Raw genomic sequence first — 22,248 nt, forward strand, 5'->3', positions numbered from 1 at the left:
TATATATATATATATCCCACATCTTATGGAAAGTTCCCCATGCCGACTCTAGGTGTGGTGAAGTGTGTGTGATGATGTGGGATATTTTAATCCTACAGGCCGAGGGAACGTTATCAGGATCACTGTGTCCCGGATCATGAAATAACTGGCCTTTAATAATATAAATCTACCCCTCTATGGCAGTTTAACACAGCGGTGTCCTGACTTATGACCCTGTGTTTTAAGGAAGAACATTTATTTATTCACAATACATTATTCATTCACAAAGAAAATTGGTGTCCTTAAAGGTTGGAGTTTTCCTATTTTTTTTTTTTAATTAAGGCATTAAGATCAATTTCCAAAAGATGATTTTTTTTATTCCTCTCTTTAGTCAGCTTTAGCATGTGTGTGTTCACTTATCCTAAGCACTGTACATACAATTTGGATTTCATACATTAATTTGTTATTCAAACAAAATCCTGTCATCCAGCATCTCCTCTCTTCCTCTTTCATCCTCATCACCAAAAATGTATGTGGAAAGATCAATACAGAACAAAGAACATAAAAAAAATGTAGGATGTTGGGAAATATCAATGTCTCTTCTGTTCACCAAATGCTTTTTAATCTTCACTATCGCTTCAATGCAAGTGAACAAGCGTTATTTGTTGTGTAGTGACGTGTCGTGTGTGTTCATGACTTACACAAATTTCCCCAGCAAACTGAGTAAACGCGCCGAATCAGCTCGTGATTTGACAGCGTTTCCCGCCACAGTTGAATTTTACCCGCATTTGTTGGGTTTGCGAGTGTTAATTTCAAACCCTGGTCACGATACACAGAACGGCCATGAACGTGTCTCACAGCTTCACATCGGGTTACGCTGCAGGTATTACTTCCCCTGTAATCGCTGGTTAGCGGTTGATGAAGATGATGGTCAAATTGCCCGAGAGCTGGTCCCTGTGGATGAGGCCTTCATGAGGAAGGACGAGGACGAGGAGGAGTCCGGGGCCACACTGGGATTGGAGCAGAAAGGTGAAAGAAATCATTTTTTGACTCTACTAGAACAGGTTTGCATGCATTATTTCCTCATATTCTCCATTGTTGCGGCTCCTCTCTTCCCAGTCTGTCAGTAACGCTCTGTTTACTTCCTGTCTCTATGAAGCCCCTCCTCCTGAAAGCACACTGTGCTCTGATTGGTCAGCTGGAGCAGTGTGTTGTGATTGGTCGAGCGCTTCGAGTGTGTTTGGGAAAGTCCCGCCCCTTAGCATAACCGCCAGTTTAACACACTACTAACTAACTCAACCAGGCCCCGCCCCTTTATTCTGTGCATTATAATGAGGAATATTGTGACGTGTTCATTCCAAGAAGAAAAATCAAGATATTTGTTTTGGAAAACTAGACAGAAATCATATTTATCAACTGCAAATGTAATTAACTGTGACCAGTTTTGTCTATCTGACAAAGTGATCATTATTTAATTTTTTATTTCTTCTCCGTATTTGTTGTTTGCAGCGATGTCAACAACATACACGCTGAGGATCAAGACAGGAGAGAAGAAACACGCAGGAACAGACGCCAATGTCTTTGCGATCCTGTATGGAGAGAATGACGACACAGGTGACGAAACACACACTTGTGTTTAATACTGAAACTGTTCTTCACACCGTCCGCTGATCATTCAAATGGCTTTTCTTGGTTTCTTCTCACAAAACGGGCATTGAATGAACAGGAATCATCAACCTGAAAGCCTCTAAATCACACAAAAACAAGTTTGAGAAGGGAATGATCGACGAGTTCACCGTGGAGGCCGTTGATCTCGGAGAACTCCACAAACTGAGAATCGGCCATGATGAAGCAGGTGAGTGACGTGATGCTGCGTTCATGGCATGTCGGGAAGATCATGTTTACGAGGTGATCGCACACGAACTCCACCACAAAGTCGGAAATACCAGTGGGAAGCTTGGGGTTTACGAGTTTACAAGGGTTAGTGAGAAACGTGTGTTGTAATGTAATTTGTTAAAAACCTACAACAAAATAAACTAATTGCCTGCACAAAATATAATAGCAGTGCATCAATATAATATGTAACGATAAAGTTTGCAGTGGCTTCACAAGTTAATTAAAACATAAAAAAGTAAAACACACCTGACGCACATTCTTTGTTCTTCATTTTCTAGAAGAAGAGTTGGAAAAACTTGTGTAGTTATTAAAAGAAGTCGTATTACGCCCTTTTACGAAGTCTTGATTTTGTTTTGGGGTGTACTAGAACATGTTTTCATGCTTGATTGTTTCAAAAAACACATTATATTTCACATATTTTACATTATTACAGCTCCTCTCTCCCCAGTCTGGTTGAACGCGTCATTTTCGCTGAAGCTCCTCCTTCCGAAGTACGAAATGTGCTGTGATTGGTTAGCTGGCCCAGTGTGTTGTGATTGACAGCGCTTAGCGTGTGTTCGGGAAATGTCCCGCCCCTTCATAACTGCGAGCTCTACTCAGATGTAAATATTAAGGATGCCGTCAATTTCAAAACATTTCAAGCCCGATTCAGACCCTGACGATGTTTACAAACAAGAGGATCGTGCTGAACGGATTTCAAGCACGGATTTCACAGGACGTTTCAGAGTGGTATGTTTTTATGTAATTTTCTTATAGAAATATCAAATATTTCTTCTCTAATGCTATCCACCATTTAATCATATTTCTCGGAAAACTACAAAAGCGAGAGCTTACAAAAGCATGTCGGAAAGATCATGTTTATGAGGTGATCGCACACGAACTCCACCACAAAGTCGGAAATACCAGTGGGAAGCTTGGGGTTTACGAGTTTACAAGGGTTAGTGAGAAACGTGTGTTACTTGTAGGTTTTTAACAAATTACATTCTCAGGCTTTTTTATTTACAACAAAATAAACTAATTAAACAAAGTCCAATATAAGAGAGCGCATCTAAAGGAGAAGTATCCAGTCAAGGTGCTCTATGGTCTAGGGTTTTTTAGTTTTTAGTAGTCCATCGAAGAAAACTTTAGGATGACCATGGCACTCTGTAAAAGTAAAAAGCCTTTATTATCAGATGGCTACATACAAAAAATCTAAAAACTCTCCAACGCAATTCGGCCCATGCCTTCCTCGGGGAGAGCAACACAACAATCTCATTAACATTCATTAAGATCGGATTAGTTAACAGTTGTCATGTGATCAACTTCTCTTTACAGCATTAAACATTCACCAATACCATCAGTGGTATGTTTTTTTATATAATTTTCTTATAGAAATATAAGAAAGATATAGAAATATATCAAATATTTCTTCTCTATTGCTATCCACCATTTAATCATATTTGTCGGAAAACTATGGTAATACAAACAGTAATCACAAAATCATGGTTCATTTTCCATTTAATTTTCCATTAAAGGGCCGGTGAACCGTCTTACAAAAGCAAAAGCTCCAGTAAACACTACATCAATACTGTAATGTTAGTTAGCAGGCGAGCGGAGGCAAAGCTGTGCCCTTCGTTTACATCAGCAACTACATAAAGCTTATCATTGGAACTGTTAATAGAAAACACAACTACAATTAATAAGACATACTTACAAGTTGTGATCCATAAACAACAGATTGTCCCGACATAATGTGAACGGCTCCGTCTCTCAGGAGAAGCTTTTGTGTGTATAGCCTGCATATACTCTCTTCTGGAAGCTGTTCTCTGTAAAATGTGCAGCGCACAGACAAACTTTGAGGTCATAATCTTCAGGAACAGTGTTCAAAATATATTTTAACACTTTTTCCGGGGTGTAAAAACAGCGACAGCAACTCTTCCTCTTCTCTAAAGCAGGCCAACATGGCCTCAGCTCTGTGTTGGTGTTCCCGGGGGCGGGGTTTATGTAAATGTTAGGGTTTGTGATGTCACCAACCCAGGAAGAAGCTTGTTGTAGTTCCTATCAGCCGTTTGTTGTAGTCCTTAAAAGAGCTATTTCTGTAAAAGAAAATCTCCCTTTGCTTTGAACTTTGAGCGTCGTAACTTTGCAGATGTTGTTTATGCTCAAACGGCAACATTACACATTAACTAAAGTTAAAAAAGTGAAATCATAATCAAGGACCCCTTTAAGAGAAGGTGCTCGGCCATCTTGCTCCGACTTCCCAACTCGTAAATACGAACCTCCCAGCAGGACTTGACAGTGACAGCTGGGATTGAACCAGACAGGATTCGCTCGGCTGCTTGCGAACCGTTAGTTTGCCTGGCAACTTTACAGAAACGCTCCTAATGGCCACTGTTGTTCTTGTTGTACATCATCAACACACAGGGAATACATCACAAATTAACCTCTAACGTTCCTAGACAACAGTGAGGAGAAATTGAGATCAAATTATAATATTATAAAGATATTATATGAAATATAATGTGTATGTACCCGGTATTTTTGCACTGACTGGTCTTCCATTTGCATCTTAAATGCACTTTAACAAATGTCAAGTCAAGTCATCTTCATTTATACAGCGTTTTTTACAACACAGTGTTTCAGAGCAGCTTTACAGAGATAACAGGAGAATAATGCAACAAAGTTTGTGTCTAGAAGAGAATAGTGTCACAGTCCAGCTTAAGTCAGTTCAGTGATGCTTCATTTTTGTTGTAAAAAAGTTATTAATTTAGTTAATATATATATATAGCCGCTCTGGAGAAAACCGTGATGTCATCGTCCAGCTCAGCTCAGTTTTTATAATAATGGTGTCAATGCAGGAGATCAATAATATTTTTTTAACATGTAAGCAATAAGATACGAGAGGCTAACCCTAACCTGCCTCGAGTACCTTATTGCTTTTATAAAACGGTTATCACACAATATTAAAGTAAAAATAAAAAATGTATTAGTGCAACTTTCATGAAGTTGAATCAATAAAAGCATTCCTTCCGCTAGAAAAAAATAGTCCCTGACCGTTAAACAACGTTCCAATGTGTAATATGCATGAAAGCTCAAATAAAAACAATAAACCGTTCTCAAACTTTGTCTCATTCTTTTTATTTTTTACAACATAATATTTGTGAAATTTCCTCACGCAATATACACAGGAACGTAATGACTGTAAATACTATGCAACCTATACAAATAACCTACAGACTCTTCAAGTTTTATAATATTAAATGCATTTGATCTGATTCAGCAGTGGTATAAAAGGTAAGCATTATGTGAATGCTTGGCTAAAGAGATGCGTCTTTAATCTAGTTTTGAACTGGGACAGCGAGTCTGAGCAACGAACAGTATCAGGAAGGCTATTCCAGAGTCTAGGAGCTAAATGTGAGAACGCCCTCCCTCCTTTAGTGGACTTAGATATCCTAGGAATGACCAGAAGCCTCGAATTTAGTGATCTTAAAGAACGCGATGGATTGTAGGGCGATAGAAGGTCCATTAAATACACAGGAGCTAAACCATTTAGGGCTTTATAGGTCAGTAATAGTACTTTGTAATTGATACGGAACTTGATAGGTAACCAGTGTAGAGATGATAAAATTGGTGTTATATGATCCAGTGTTTCCCCTACCATTGTTTTGGGGGGGCGCCACGCCCCCCCAAAACCACCCCCGCCCCCCCTAAAATGCTGACGAAATCCAGTCATAAAAAAGTATTTTAGTGTATAACGCGGAATTTTTACGAAATTTGTAAATTTGAGGAAAAAATAGAAAGCAGTTCAGTACACTTGAAATCAAATCGCGATGTAGACTAGTGTGTGTGAATATTAAAACACAAAGACAATTTAAATACGAATCCTGCATGTTCTGTGTGAATGAATGGTGCCGCCGACGCGCAGTTTCATTTACACACACACACACACACACACACACACACACACACACACACACACACACACACACACACACACACACACACTGAAGCACGTGTGACGCTTGCGCTGTTTTTTGGCCTATATGAAGACACAAATGCATGAACTTCCTCTCCAGGCTCTAGATCCACTCTGAAAGTCACTTCGTGATCATTTCACCGCTTCATTTGAGAAAAACTATCATCATGACATAAACACACAGAAACTCAAAAGGTCTTCACGGCAACCCGTCAAAATAAAAGTTCGGTTTAACTTGACAGAAATATATTACTGTTGTACATTAGAATTTAGGTATGTCCCAATGTAATAATACACTAACACTAATCCAAATAAATTATCATCAAAACAAAAATGAAAATTTTAAGGAATAATCCATGTTTTAATTTTAACAGTAGGCTAAAGCTCATTGTGCAGCAAGTTATTTGACAAAAAGTTTATTTAATTTCATATGATAAATGCTAAAATTTGTGTTTTATGTCTTCATTTTATTACCAGAAAAAACACAACACAGAATTAGTGTGAATTTTTTTCATATATTAAAAAAATAATAATTGTATAAGTTTAATGATTCATAATACATGATTTCAATTAATAAAAATAAAACAATTACACCACGTATCCGTAACACGCCCGCTCCGCAACACTAGCAGTCCCCCCCCCCCCCCCCCCCCCCCGAAACAAAATCCTAGGGGAAACACTGTGATCATATTTTCTTGACCTAGTAAGAACTCTAGCGGCTGCATTTTGCACTAACTGAAGCTTGTTTATTGAGGATGCAGGACAACCAGCTAATAAAGCATTACAGTAATCTAGTCTCGAGGTCATGAATGCATGAACTAACTTTTCTGCATCAGAGACAGATAGCATGTTACGTAGCTTTGTAATGTTTCTAAGGTGGAAAAAGGCAGTTTTTGTAACATATGAAATATGATTTTCGAAAGACAAGTTGCGGTCTAGTATAACACCCAGGTCTTTTACCGTAGAGGATAAAGTAACAGGACATCCTTCTATATTAAAGTTGTATTGTAAGTGGTTTTGTGGGTAGTTTTTTGGTCCAATAAGTAATACCTCCGTTTTATCTGGATTTAGTAGCAGGAAATTACACGTCATCCAGCATTTTATATCTTTAAGACATTCTGTCAATTTAGATAAGTTAGTGTTTTCATCTGGTCGTGATGAAATATATAATTGAGTGTCATCAGCATAGCAGTGGAAATTAATTCCATGTTTTCTTATAATATTACCAAGTGGCAGCATATATATTGAGAATAGCAGAGGGCCTAACACCGATCCTTGCGGCACTCCATAGTCTACTGACGTTATCTTCGATTTTTCCCCATTTAAACAGACAAAATGGTAACAGTCCGATAAGTACGATCTGAACCAGCTTAATGCCTGTCCCTGAACACCAGTGTAGATTTGTAGTCGATCCAAGAGTATTTTATGATCGATAGTGTCGAACGCAGCGCTAAGATCGAGTAGAACTAGTATTGAGACACAGCCTTGGTCAGAAGCTAAAAGTAAATCATTTGTAATTTTAACTAGCGCAGTTTCTGTGCTATGATGCGGTCTGAATCCTGACTGAAATTTTTCATATATCTCATTTTCTTGCAAGAAAGAGCACAATTGAGCGGACACAATTTTTTCTAGTATTTTAGACATAAATGGAAGATTTGAAATGGGTCTGTAATTTGCTAAGTTATTTGGATCTAATTGCGGTTTCTTAATGAGAGGTTTTATTACTGCCAGCTTGAATATTTTTGGAACATGACCTAAAGATAAAGACGAGTTAATAATATTAAGAAGAGGCTCTTCCACTACAGGTAACACTTCTTTCAGAAATTTAGTGGGTATTGGATCTAATAAACATGTTGTTGGTTTAGATGCAATGATAAGTTTATTTAGCTCTTCCTGTCCTACAGTTGTAAAGCGGTGTAGTTGTTCTTGAGGGGCCATAATTGAGGCTGAATCATAAGACACCATAGAGGATTGTACATTTACAATTGTGTTTTGGATGCTTTCTATTTTCTCATTGAATTAGTTCATAAAATCATTACAACTATACTGTAACGGAATATTTTGCTCTGGTGATGTCTGTTTATTTGTTAGTCTAGCCACAGTGTTAAATAAAAACCTTGGATTATTTTGGTTATTTTCTATTAGTTTGCGGAGATGCTCAGCCCTGGCTGCTTTTAGAGCCTTTTTATAACGTGGCATACTGTCTTTCCACGCGATTCTAAAGACCTCTAAATTAGTTTGTTTCCATTTACGCTCTAAGTTACGAGTTTCTCTCTTGATAACATGTGTAGTACTATTGTACCATGGTGCTTTAGTTTTCTCTCTAACCTTTTTCAATCTAATTGGTGCAACAATGTCTAATGTACTAGAGAAAATGGTGCTCAAACTGCTGGTCATTTCCTCCAGTTCATCTGTTTGTTTGGGTTCACTGGGCAGCTGAGATAGATCAGGTAAGCTATTTGAGAATCTATCTATAGTGATTGGAAGGATTGTTCTGCCTGGTCGATAACGCGGCGCAACATGACAAATTTCAGCAGTGCGTAGTATGCAAGTTACCATGTAATGATCAGTGAGATCGTCACTTTGCGGTATAATATCTATATCGGTTGGATTGGTTCCGTATGATATAATTAAATCTAGTGTATGATTTAGACGATGAGTGGGACCACTGACGTTTTGCTTGACCCCCAAAGGAGTTTAATAAATCTGTAAACACAGTCCCTAACGCATCATTTGTGTTATCTACGTGTATGTTAAAATCTCCAAAGATTATTGCTTTATCGGTATTGACCAATAGATCTGAGAGAAAGTCTGCAAACTCTTTTAGGAAATCAGTGTAGGGCCCTGGCGGTCTATATACAGTAGCCAAGGCTAGAGATAATAGGGATTTCTTTCTTACATCTAAGAGTGTAACATTTAGCACAAGTACTTCAAACGAATTAAACCTGTGACCTGTTTCCTGAGTAACATTAAGGATATCTCTATAGATTGTTGCAACACCGCCGCCACGACCGATCAGACGGGGCTCATGCTTATAACAGTATCCTGGCGGGGTAGACTCATTTAGACCGAAATACTCGTTTGGTTTAAGCCAGGTTTCAGTAAGGCAAAGTAAATCGAAGCTATTATCTGTGACCATTTCATTTACAATAACCGCCTTAGGTGTGAGCGATCTAATGTTTAGAAGATAATTTTGATAGATACAAATTCATATTTGTAGAAGTCTCTCCAAATTGTTCCTCAAACCAATGATCCATCGTCATGCCACCTAGTAAATCGAAATTTACTTTAAACATTTTAGCCTTTTTAATTCTTACGTTCTTTTTTCTATGTTTATGTTGATACGTGTGGTTGCTAAGGGTGTTGCTAAGGCGTTGCTAAGGGCGCAGTGATAAACGGAACCGGTGGGTGAAGCGGTCACAGCCGTGTTTTATCGTGAATAAAGCACAGCTATTGACCAATCAGAATCAAGGATTGGAACTAACTGTTTTATAAATCAAATTTAATGATATAATGCTTATATATATACATATGACTTTTTGCACTTCTGGCTAAAGCATGACTGGAGTATCCAGGTAACATGCCGGCCGGTATCCGGATGTGTGTGTGTTTTAGGAGGCTCGGCGGGCTGGTTCCTGGACTGGGTGGAGATTGACGCTCCTTCTCAAGGACAGAGACTTCGGTTCCCATGCGGGCGCTGGCTGGACCGAGGAGAAGACGACGGAGCCATCGTCCGAGACCTGTATCCCGCCGAGCTGCAGACTGAGCTTTACACGCCATGTAAGAGACGAGAAGGAGATTCATTCATTCGTCCTTTGCTTCCATTAACACTGTTTAGCTGTTTTTGAAACTCGGGGTGTAACGAGACCCTCATGTCATAGTTCGATACATATCACCATACTGAACTCACAATACGATATTTTTGTGATACTCCAAGACATATGATACAAAGGTTAACAAAAAATTAACTGTTGATTAAAATGCTAAGTTTGGTATTACATTGTGTGTGGAAATAAATAGGTTTGGACTTGGTGCTGAAACCCAATACACAGGACAATAGAGACACCAGAATACCAATATTCATGATTCTGAAGCTGAAAACAGAATTATTCCCATACACATTATATTCAACATTATATATAGTAGTTTATTGTAGTACCGACACTAAAACTCTGTAAACTTGAATTTTGTCTCACAGTAATTTTTATTTTGGGTAAACTATCCATGATTCTGGTGAAACTCGAAAAATTTGAATATTGTGCAAAAGTTCATTTATTTCAGTAATTCAACTTAAAAGCTGACACTAATATATTATATAGACTCATTACATGCAAAGTGAGATATTTCAAGCCTTTATTTGTTATAATTTTGATGATTATGAAAACCCCAAATTCAAAATTAGAATATTGTGAAAAGGTTTTCATATCTGTAAGCCATAATCATCACAATTATAACAAATAAAGGCTTGAAATATCTCACTTTGGATGTAATGAGTCTATATAATATATTAGTTTCAGCTTTTAAGTTGAATTACTGAAATAAATTAACTTTTGCACCATATTCAAATTTTTCCAGTTTCACCTTTACATATTGTTGCATTTTTGTATTGCGATATATTGTGACACAATATATTGTTACACCCTTATTAGAAACAGATGCATTGCGAAAAATTACTTTCTTCTAGGGTTGGGTATCGTTTGAATTTTAACGATTCCTAAATTCGATTCCAATATGGTTATTAAAACTCTAAGATATCATTCACATTTAGTCTTATTGCAAAACAGTCAATTGTATCTGAATATCATGAACAAAAATTAATAGGCTAAAAACACTTTTGCCTGTGGTTTAAAAACACCATAGAAGAAAAACTAGCCAAAGTAAACACTCAGTAATTAAAAAAGAACAAATAAAAAGTTAGCAATCGCAACAAATAAATACAGCTGAACAAATATACGATTGAAATTAACAGTGTTTTAAGATTTTCAGGTGTTCAGGTTCAGAAACTGTAATCACATGAAAAAATAACACTGCACTTTATAAATAAAATATACATTACAAATATAGTTACACAAGTTATTCAGTCAAGAACGAGTTCCTTTCTCTTTGTCTTTTGTTGTGTGATTAGTGTTATTATAGAGTCGGCGGCAGGAATATTAGTGCTGTCACTTTAAGAGCGGCACAGATCCAATACACTGATACACACACACACTTCAGCACTGAAAACAGTTGAATGGTTTAAAATAACATTAAAATCACATTTTCTGTGAGTCGTTTAGCGCTTGAATGGTTTAAAGTCATATTGAAATGCACACAAAGGAATCTTAATTTTAGAAATTTTAATTTTATAACAAGTATCCCATTCCTGACCTCAAGTATTGGATTCTAGAATTCTACCTCAGTGTTTCTGTCTTGTTTTCCAGCACAAATATCTAAACATTCTTAAATCAAGATACATTGAAAGTCTGAAAAATGAATAAATAGAATATGTGAATAAATTTGAATATGTGTTTTTGTTCACCTGTAGTCGTTCCCTATGAGATAACCACCTTCACGAGTGACGTCTTCGCCGCGGGGACGGACGCGAACGTCTTCATAGTCCTGTACGGTCAGAAGGGCCTGGCAACGCAGCAGAAGTACCTGTGCGTCAACAAGAGAGAGAGACGCTTGGCATTTGAGAGATCAGCAGAAGACATGTTCATAGTGGAGGTGAGCGTCTACCATCAGTGTTAAAGTTGAGCTGGTCTTTCTTCCCTATTGTGCTGTATATCCGAGTGAAACGCTTCTGGAACAAGAACTAATGTGGGCGGGGCTTGACTTTGACTGTGGGGAATTGATTGGATGGTTGTGGTTTGCTATTGGTGGATCTCATGTGAGTGACAGGTTGCCCCGCCCACATCATCAGAGGAGAGAAGAGATGCTGCAAGAGGTTATAGCCGCGCTCAGTTATTCTGATTCAAGATTACCAGGAACATGAATTTAACACAATAATTATGATGTGCACGGATAAATAATTTATAGTAAATTCCAGTAATATACCATAAATACCACCCTGAGCACCCTACTGCATACCAACACCTTAGCAACCACATAGCAACACCCTAGCAACAACCCCAGTACCCTAACAAACGCATAGCAACACTCTAGCAACCACTCACCTAGCAACTACTCAGAATACCCTAGCAACCACATAGCAACACCATAGAAAGCACCCAGAGCACCTTACTAAACACATAGCAACACCCTAGCAACCACCCTAGCATCTATCTATCTATCTATCAACTAAAACTACTTCAAACTTTTTGAATGCTTTCTCAAGCCAACTTAAAGCTTGTCTACACACTTTTTTGTATCTAGTTGTCCATTATGATTTGGTGGTGAGTTTAAGCCTCAGTCGGTGTTGTTCTGTGTCTCTCTGCGAAGCTGGAAGACATTGGAGACATCATCGAGAAGATCCGCATCGGACACGATAACAAAGGGACGAACCCCGGCTGGCATCTGGACAGAGTGGAAATCAGAAGACTTTTAAGAAAAGGAAAGGTAACTTAAGTTCGGCTATGCTTCCACCCACCTATTTTCATGCACATTTTGGGACATCGCTGGATGGAAACGCTCATAAATGTGCATTAAAAACATATTGAGGTGGATCATTGTTTAATCCGATAAGAAGACGTGCACATAAACTCCGACGGAAACACATTTACTGAATAAATCCCTCGTTGCACAACAAAAACCTCAGCAGAGGCTGTGATTGGATAACTGGACTAACCAGCTGACCAATCGCATCGCAGCATCTCAAACGTTGGTTACTCTGTTACTTTAATTTCCTATTATCACTGTAAATCTGCTTTGGTACAAGCTATATTGTTAAAAGCGCTGTATAAATGAAGCTGACATGACTTGACTTTTATGATGGATAGATGCACTTTTATGATGGATAGATGCACTTTTATCATGGATAGATGCACTTTTTTATGATGGATAGATGCACTTTTATGATGGATAGACGCACTTTTATGATGGATAGATGCACTTTTATCATGGATAGATGCACTTTTATCATGGATAGATACACTTTTATCATGGATAGATGCACTTTTATCATGGATAGATGCACTTTTATGATGGATAGACGCACTTTTATGATGGATAGATGCACTTTTATCATGGATAGATGCACTTTTATCATGGATAGATGCACTTTTATCATGGATAGATGCACTTTTATCATGGATAGATGCACTTTTTTATGATGGATAGATGCACTTTTATGATGAATAGATGCACTTTTATGATGGATAGATGCACTTTTATCATGGATAGATGCACTTTTATCATGGATAGATGCACTTTTTTATGATGGATAGATGCACTTTTATGATGGATAGATGCACTTTTATGATGGATAGATGCACTTTTATGATGGATAGATGCACTTTTATCATGGATAGATGCACTTTTTTATGATGGATAGATGCACTTTTATGATGGATAGATGCACTTTTATGATGGATAGATGCACTTTTATGATGGATAGATGCACTTTTATCATGGATAGATGCACTTTTATGATGGATAGATGCACTTTTATGATGGATAGATGCACTTTTATCATGGATAGATGCACTTTTATCATGGATAGATGCACTTTTATCATGGATAGATGCACTTTTATCATGGATAGATGCACTTTTATCATGATGCACTTTTATCATGGATAGATGCACTTTTATCATGGATAGATGCACAAATGCACTTTTATCATGGATAGATGCACTTTTATCATGGATAGATGCACTTTTATGATGGATAGATGCACTTTTATCATGGATAGATGCACTTTTATCATGGATAGATGCACTTTTATCATGGATAGATGCACTTTTATGATGGATAGATGCACTTTTATCATGGATAGATGCACTTTTATCATGGATAGATGCACTTTTATCATGGATAGATGTACTTCTATCATGGATAGATGCACTTTTATCATGGATAGATGCACTTTTATCATGGATAGATGCACTTTTATCATGGATAGATGCACTTTTATCATGGATATATGCACTTTTATGATGGATAGATGCACTTTTATTATGGATAGATCCACTTTTTTATGATGGATAGATGTACTTTTTTCATGGATAGATGCACTTTTATCATGGATAGATGCACTTTTATCATGAATAGAGACACTTTTATCATGGATAGATCCACTTTTATCATGGATAGATGCACTTTTTTATGATGGATAGATGCACTTTTATGATGGATAGATGCACTTTTATCATGGATAGATGCACTTTTATCATGGATAGATGCACTTTTATCATGGATAGATGCACTTTTATGATGGATAGATGCACTTTTATCATGGATAGATGCACTTTTATCATGGATAGATGCACTTTTATCATGGATAGATGCACTTTTATCATGGATAGATGCACTTTTATCATGGATAGATGCACTTTTATCATGGATAGATGCACTTTTATCATGGATAGATGCACTTTTATGATGGATAGATGTACTTTTATCATGGATAGATGCACTTTTATCATGGATAGATGTACTTCTATCATGGATAGATGCACTTTTATCATGGATAGATGCACTTTTATCATGGATAGATGCACTTTTATGATGGATAGATGCACTTTTATGATGGATAGATGCACTTTTATGATGGATAGATGCACTTTTATCATGGATAGATCCACTTTTTTATGATGGATAGATGCACTTTTTCATGGATAGATGCACTTTTATGATGGATAGATGCACTTTTATCATGAATAGAGACACTTTTATCATGGATAGATGCACTTTTATCATGGATAGATGCACTTTTATGGACTTAAAAAAAGAAACCGCAATTCACTGTCATTATAAAGCTTGGAAGAGCCAGGACATTTATAATATTATAGAAGAAGATTGTCATATATTCTATTCTAAAAATGTTATTTTTGGGTGAACTATCCCTTTAAGATTAACAGATTAGATCTATCAGTATTAGAGAAGACCAGCGTTGTGAGCGGTGTGTTTGTCCAGGGTTCGGAGACAACCATCTTCCCCTGCGAGCGCTGGCTGGCCCGGTCCGAGGATGATGGGGAGACGGTGAGAGAGCTGGTGCCGTCGGACATCATCACGGAGAAGCTTCTGAGAGACGGCACGCTCAAACACAGCGAGATCGAGGTGGAGGACGCTCTCGAGAGTACGTCATCGCTGACACTTTACTGCCTGCTCTCACTACTTCACACTAGTTTTAATCAAGCAAGTGAAGCCAAAGAGTCTTGATCGCCCCCTAGTGGCTGGTTCCAGTATAAGTCACAACCCCCGCCCTCCCCATGTAGTCTAATGGAACGCGATGGAAACTAAACAATCAAATTACACTTCAAATAAGTTTTTTCCAAAGATGTTTTCTGTCATTTTAGGTAGTTTTTATCATGCTGGTTTAAGTTTTTTTTAAATAAGCTTGGTCATAGTTAGTTATTAGATTCTATAAAAAACGGGAATGTGACGTCATGATTGACAGCTGTGATTGACAGCTTCTCTTAACGAAGTAGTCCCTGAGGCGGAGTTACTTTTTGGGGGGTTTTCGGGATTAGATTGGAGCTTCAACGTTAATTTCTAGATTTCCATAACTGTTTATTATTAGGAATAATATAATTATTATCTTTTTTTTACCATCTATGCTTTTAATGCATTAACTAACTATGAGTGATATCTTCTTACAGCATTTATTCAGCTTTGTTCATGTTTGTATATAAAAATGTTCATGTTCATGTTAGTTCATTAACTAATGTTAAGATACAAATTTGGATCTTAATAATTTATTGGTAAATGTTGAGATCGACATGAACTAATATTAATAAATGCTGTAGAAGTGTTGTTCATGTCAACTCCATTAATGTTAATAATGGAACCTTATTGTTAAGTATTACCATTTTATTAATATTAGCTTTTATTTTTATATTATTTTCAGTTTTCATTTTAATTTCAATTTGGTTTAGTGATTTTATGTTTTTCAGTTATTTATTTATTTATTTTATTTCATTTTCATGTTTTTCAGATTTTCATTGACTATTTATATTTCAGCCCTATTTCAATAAATTAAAAAAAATGTGTAGTTTCATTTTCTAATGTTTTTATTTTATAAGTTGTTTTTCATTGACTTTATATTTTACTTCAGCATTATTTCAACAAATGATAACAATTTTATTATTTTTAGTTGTATCATTAAATTGTTATTAAAAATTATTGAATATTTGTAGTTTGTAGTTTATCATTTAATATTTGTAGTTTCAATATTTATTTTTAAAGTTTTATTCATTATTTGTAGATTGTAGTTTCAATATTTATTTTTTAGGTTAAGTTTTATATTCAATATTTATATTTTATTTTAGCCTAATTTCAGTTTACAAAAACTATTTTAATAGGTTTAAAAGGCTCTTAATATCCAGTAATATTGATTTAATGCACTGACACTATCAGACGTGAACAAAACTTGAACATAATTGATTTTAATTATGACTGTATTGTTTCATAATTGATGAATAACAACATTACCATTGTTATTTTGTTGTTTATTACTGTGAAGGTGCTTTGAAACAATCTGTATTGTATAAAGCGCAGTAGAAAAAGACGTGAAGAAGAAAAAGTATATCAAAAATACCAAATTTTTGTTAACAAAAACACATTTTACAGGAAGACTCGTGTCAGAATTCACACGGTCAGACAGTTTCCCATCATATCGTAATATTGAGTGAGTCATCAGATGTTGTTCATCTGTAACACACCAGCGCTGATATGTGTGTGTGTGTGTGTGTGTGTGTGTGTGTGCGCCTCTCTCTTCAGCTCACACGTACACAGTAACGGTGAGGACGGGCGACATGTACGGCGCCGGAACCGATGCTAACGTCTTCCTGACGGTCTACGGGGATCTGGGAGACACCGGAGAACGAAAGCTCAGCAAGTCTGAGAGCAGCAGCAACAAGTTTGAGAGAGGAGCCGTGAGTCCTGGACCTTCACTGAACTCACAGTTATTATCTATAATGTGTTCGAGATGTTCTAGTCATACTGCGTCGTTGTGCTGGAGTCGATTGTTTTATTTGCGATAACAATGCAATGAAACATGACAGAATCCTTTTTGTCCGGACTGTCATACAAAGTAATTATGAACAGATCAATGCAGGGAACCAATGAAATATTAATAACTGATTATGTTGTGGTCAATGTTTGCTTTTTCCTGTCAGATTTATTTTTCATGTACTTTTTTTTGCACAGTAAAATAAAACCTGAAGCTGTTTGCCAAATAATGTTGTCAGATTAATACCTTAACCAAGTTTAGTGTTTTATTCTTTCCTCATATTTAAAATATTTAAAACATAATATATAAAATATGTTCTCATATTTTCATGGTTTAGTTGAACTTTTAGGGTCATTAAAAACAGATATTCCCACATAGCTTTTAGACACTACTGTGTATATGTGTACACACACGCAGACACACACACACACACACACACACTTACTGGAGAAGCAAAATGACCGAAGATATAAAGTTTGTGCTTAAAACAATAAAAAATATCTGCCAATGGAGTCAGAAAAATAATTCTGTTTTCACTTTGAATTAAGTTTATATTTCTGACTCCATTGGCAGATATTTGTTCTTGTTTTAACTCATTGTCCAAACTTAATATCTTCAGTCATTTTGCTTCTCCATCCAGTAAATGTATCTTGATTCAGATATTTGTGCTGGAAAACGAGACCGAAACACTGAGGAAGAACTGTTTTGCAGTGTGTTGAACATGTTTTAGAAGACTTTGATCCTCATGGCTCCAGACTCACACAGGTGTTTGTGTATAGGTGGATAAGTTTAGCATTGAGGCGGTGGATCTGGGTCTGGTGTTCAAGATCCGGATCCGGCACGACGACTCCGGGGCCGGGGCCGACTGGTACCTGGATCAGGTGGAGGTGGTGGACACGGACACGGACGAGGTTTACATGTTCCTGTGTGAACGCTGGCTCTCCGGGAAGAAGGAGGACAAGCGCATCGAGAGGACCTTCTTCATCAAGGTGTTATTATCATTCTTTATTAATCACACCGGGACCAGACACATTCATCACAAGCTCAGATTCTGATGGATTATTACCCACACTAACAAAACCACTAAAGTCTTACCGATTTTACCTGTTTTATTACCGTTTTTATATAAAAAATTGTTTTATTATTGGTTTATTAGCGTTTTATTGTATAGAAAGGTCCCATTAGTGGGCGTTAGTTAATGCATTAACATTAATGAATGATGATCAATACATTTATTTCAGTATTTTTATTAATCTTTGTAAACAGTAGTCAATAAAAATACAGCTACGACCACACACACGTACGAACACACACACGCATACGAACACACACGAACACACACACGCATACGAACACACATACGTACGAACACACACACGCATACGAACACACCCACACGAACACACACACACACGAACACACACACGCATACGAACACACCCACACGAACACACACACACGTACGAACACACACACCCACACGAACACACACACCCACACGAACACACACACACGTACGAACACACACACGTACGAACACACACACCCACACGAACACACACACACGTACGAACACACACACGCATACGAACACACACACACGCATACGAACACACATACGTACGAACACACACACGCATACGAACACACCCACACGAACACACACACACACGAACACACACACGCATACGAACACACACACACACACACACGAACACACACACACGAACACACACACGCATACGAACACACACACGCATACGAACACACCCACACGAACACACACACGAACACACACACGCATACGAACACACCCACACGAACACACACACGCATACGAACACACCCACACGAACACACACACGCATACGAACACACCCACACGAACACACACACACACGAACACACACACGCACACACACACACACGAACACACACACGCATACGAACACACCCACACGAACACACACACACACACACACGAACACACACACCCACACGAACACACACACACACGAACACACACACATACGAACACACATACGTACGAACACACACACACATACGAACACACGCGCATACGAACACACACACATACGAACACACACACACATACGAACACACACACACATACGAACACACACACATACGAACACACACACATACGAACACACACACACGAACACACACACATACGAACACACACACCCACACGAACACACACACACGTACGAACACACACACGCATACGAACACACACACACGCATACGAACACACATACGTACGAACACACACACGCATACGAACACACCCACACGAACACACACACACACGAACACACACACGCATACGAACACACACACACACACACACGAACACACACACACGAACACACACACGCATACGAACACACACACGCATACGAACACACCCACACGAACACACACACGAACACACACACGCATACGAACACACCCACACGAACACACACACGCATACGAACACACCCACACGAACACACACACGCATACGAACACACCCACACGAACACACACACACACGAACACACACACGCACACACACACACACGAACACACACACGCATACGAACACACCCACACGAACACACACACACACACACACGAACACACACACCCACACGAACACACACACACACGAACACACACACATACGAACACACATACGTACGAACACACACACACATACGAACACACGCGCATACGAACACACACACATACGAACACACACACACATACGAACACACACACACATACGAACACACACACATACGAACACACACACATACGAACACACACACACGAACACACACACATACGAACACACACACACACGACCACACACACATACGAACACACATACGTACGAACACACACACACATACGAACACACGCGCATACGAACACACACACATACGAACACACACACACATACGAACACACACACACATACAAACACACACACATACGAACACACACACATACGAACACACACACACGAACACACACACATACGAACACACACACACACGACCACACACACATGCATACAAACACACACACATACGAACATCCACAAGCATACGAACACACACTCATACGAACACACACACACGAACACACACACACATACGAACACACACGCATACGAACACACACACACATATGAACACACACACATACGAACACACACACATACGAACACACACACACGAACACACACACATACGAACACACACACACACGACCACACACACATGCATAAAAACACACACACATACGAACATCCACAAGCATACGAACACACACTCATACGAACACACACACACACACATACACACATACAAACACACACACACACACGAACATCCACGTGCATACGAACACACACACATACGAACATCCACAAGCATACGAACACACACTCATACGAACACACACACACACACATACAAACACACACACACACACGAACACACACACATACGAACACACACACATACGAACACACACACACGACCACACACACGAACACACACACGTACGAACACACACACGCATACAAACACACACACATACGAACACACACACATACGAACACACACACATACGAACACACACACACGAACACACACATACGAACACACACACACACACACGACCACACACACATGCATACAAACACACACACATACGAACATCCACAAGCATACGAACACACACTCATACGAACACACACACACGACCACACACACACATACGAACACACACACACGACCACACACACACACACGAACACACACACACATACGAACACACACACATACGAACACACATACGAACACACACACATACGAACACACACACATACGAACACACACACACACGACCACACACACATGCATACAAACACACACACATACGAACATCCACAAGCATATGAACACACACTCATACGAACACACACACACACACATACAAACACACACACACACACGAACATCCACGTGCATACGAACACACATCATTCTTAATTAATCACACCGAGACCAGACACATTCATCACAAGCTCAGATTCTGATGGATTATTACGCACACGTTTAAACGACAACGACGTGCTTAAAACGGAGAATTCTTTCCTTTGAGTTTTGCGCGTACAGACGACGCCATTGTCAAATGACACCATAATTAAAAAGAAATAATTAACAAAAGAAAAAGTCTCGGCCTTTACTTCATCCAAAACAAAGTCTTCATGGAGCCTCTGAGTGAAAATCTATATATTTTGTTGCTTTACACATGTAAACCCGTCTTTGACATCATCACTGTTGTGTATGCAGGACTACGAGGGCGAGAGGAACCCTCAGAACGTGAAGAAGAGCATGCAGAACTCCAAAGCTGGGCTGGACGGCAACATGAACAAGAAGAAGAAGAAGAAGAAGGCTGTGATCATGGACGAGGGTCCGAGTGAGTCTGGCGTCTCTGAAGTGCAACTCTCAAGGGCGTAGAATCGAGTAGGGATGCTAGAGACATGTCCCTAAAATACTCAGCGACACTGAACTGTGCTTAGCAATCATTTTGATAAATATATATCATATATACACACAGGTGAAATTCGAAAAATTAGAATATGGTGCAAAAGTTCATTTATTTCAGTAATTCAACTTAAAAGGTGAAACTAATATATTATATAGACTCATTACATGCAAAGTGAGATATTTCAAGCCTTTATTTGTTATAATTTTGATGATTATGGCTTATGAAACCCCCAATTTCAAAATTAGAATATTGTGAAAAGGTTTTCATATCTGTAAGCCATAATCATCACAATTATAACAAATAAAGGCTTGAAATATCTCACTTTGCATGTAATGAGTCTATATAATATATTAGTTTCTCCTTTTAAGTTGAATTACTCAAATAAATTATATAATGCACCATATTCTAATTTTTTGAGTTTCACCTGTACATATATTTATATATATATACAGGGTTTAAAATTAACTTTTTCTTTCACCGGCCAATTTGGCTACTGGATTTTTAAGTTACCGGCCATTCAGAACTTCTACTTCTACCGAACCTTTTTTTTCATAGCCATTTCATTCTTAACCAACGTAAGGTTGGAAAACGGAATAGAACTCAAGCGTTTGAGCAACCGAACACACACTCCAACCAACATTAAATTTAACATTTAATTTAATATTCAACAATATTATTGATCTCCTGCATTGACACTAATATACAAGAACTGAACTGAGCTGGACGATGACATCACGGTTTACTCCAGAGC

General features: G+C 38.1%; 1 protein-coding gene across 2 annotated transcripts in view; it reads left to right on the top strand.

Annotated features, from left to right (window-relative positions):
• The window catches only part of loxhd1b (lipoxygenase homology PLAT domains 1b), an 82,320-nt gene that overhangs the window by 37,617 nt on the left and 22,455 nt on the right, over positions 1-22,248 (top strand). For both annotated transcript variants that reach the window (XM_056241928.1, XM_056241930.1), the window contains 10 exons: positions 863-1,008; positions 1,489-1,593; positions 1,706-1,834; positions 9,446-9,610; positions 11,355-11,536; positions 12,251-12,367; positions 14,885-15,047; positions 16,691-16,845; positions 17,702-17,911; positions 21,299-21,425. In XM_056241928.1, the coding sequence (XP_056097903.1) occupies positions 863-1,008; positions 1,489-1,593; positions 1,706-1,834; positions 9,446-9,610; positions 11,355-11,536; positions 12,251-12,367; positions 14,885-15,047; positions 16,691-16,845; positions 17,702-17,911; positions 21,299-21,425 (1,499 nt within the window). The remainder of the gene's footprint in view (positions 1-862; positions 1,009-1,488; positions 1,594-1,705; positions 1,835-9,445; positions 9,611-11,354; positions 11,537-12,250; positions 12,368-14,884; positions 15,048-16,690; positions 16,846-17,701; positions 17,912-21,298; positions 21,426-22,248) is intronic.

The sequence above is a fragment of the Rhinichthys klamathensis genome, unplaced genomic scaffold, assembly GCF_029890125.1.
Source record: "Rhinichthys klamathensis goyatoka isolate OS25496 unplaced genomic scaffold, OSU_Roscu_1.1 h1tg000685l_1, whole genome shotgun sequence".
Classification (NCBI taxonomy): Eukaryota; Metazoa; Chordata; class Actinopteri; order Cypriniformes; family Leuciscidae; genus Rhinichthys; species Rhinichthys klamathensis.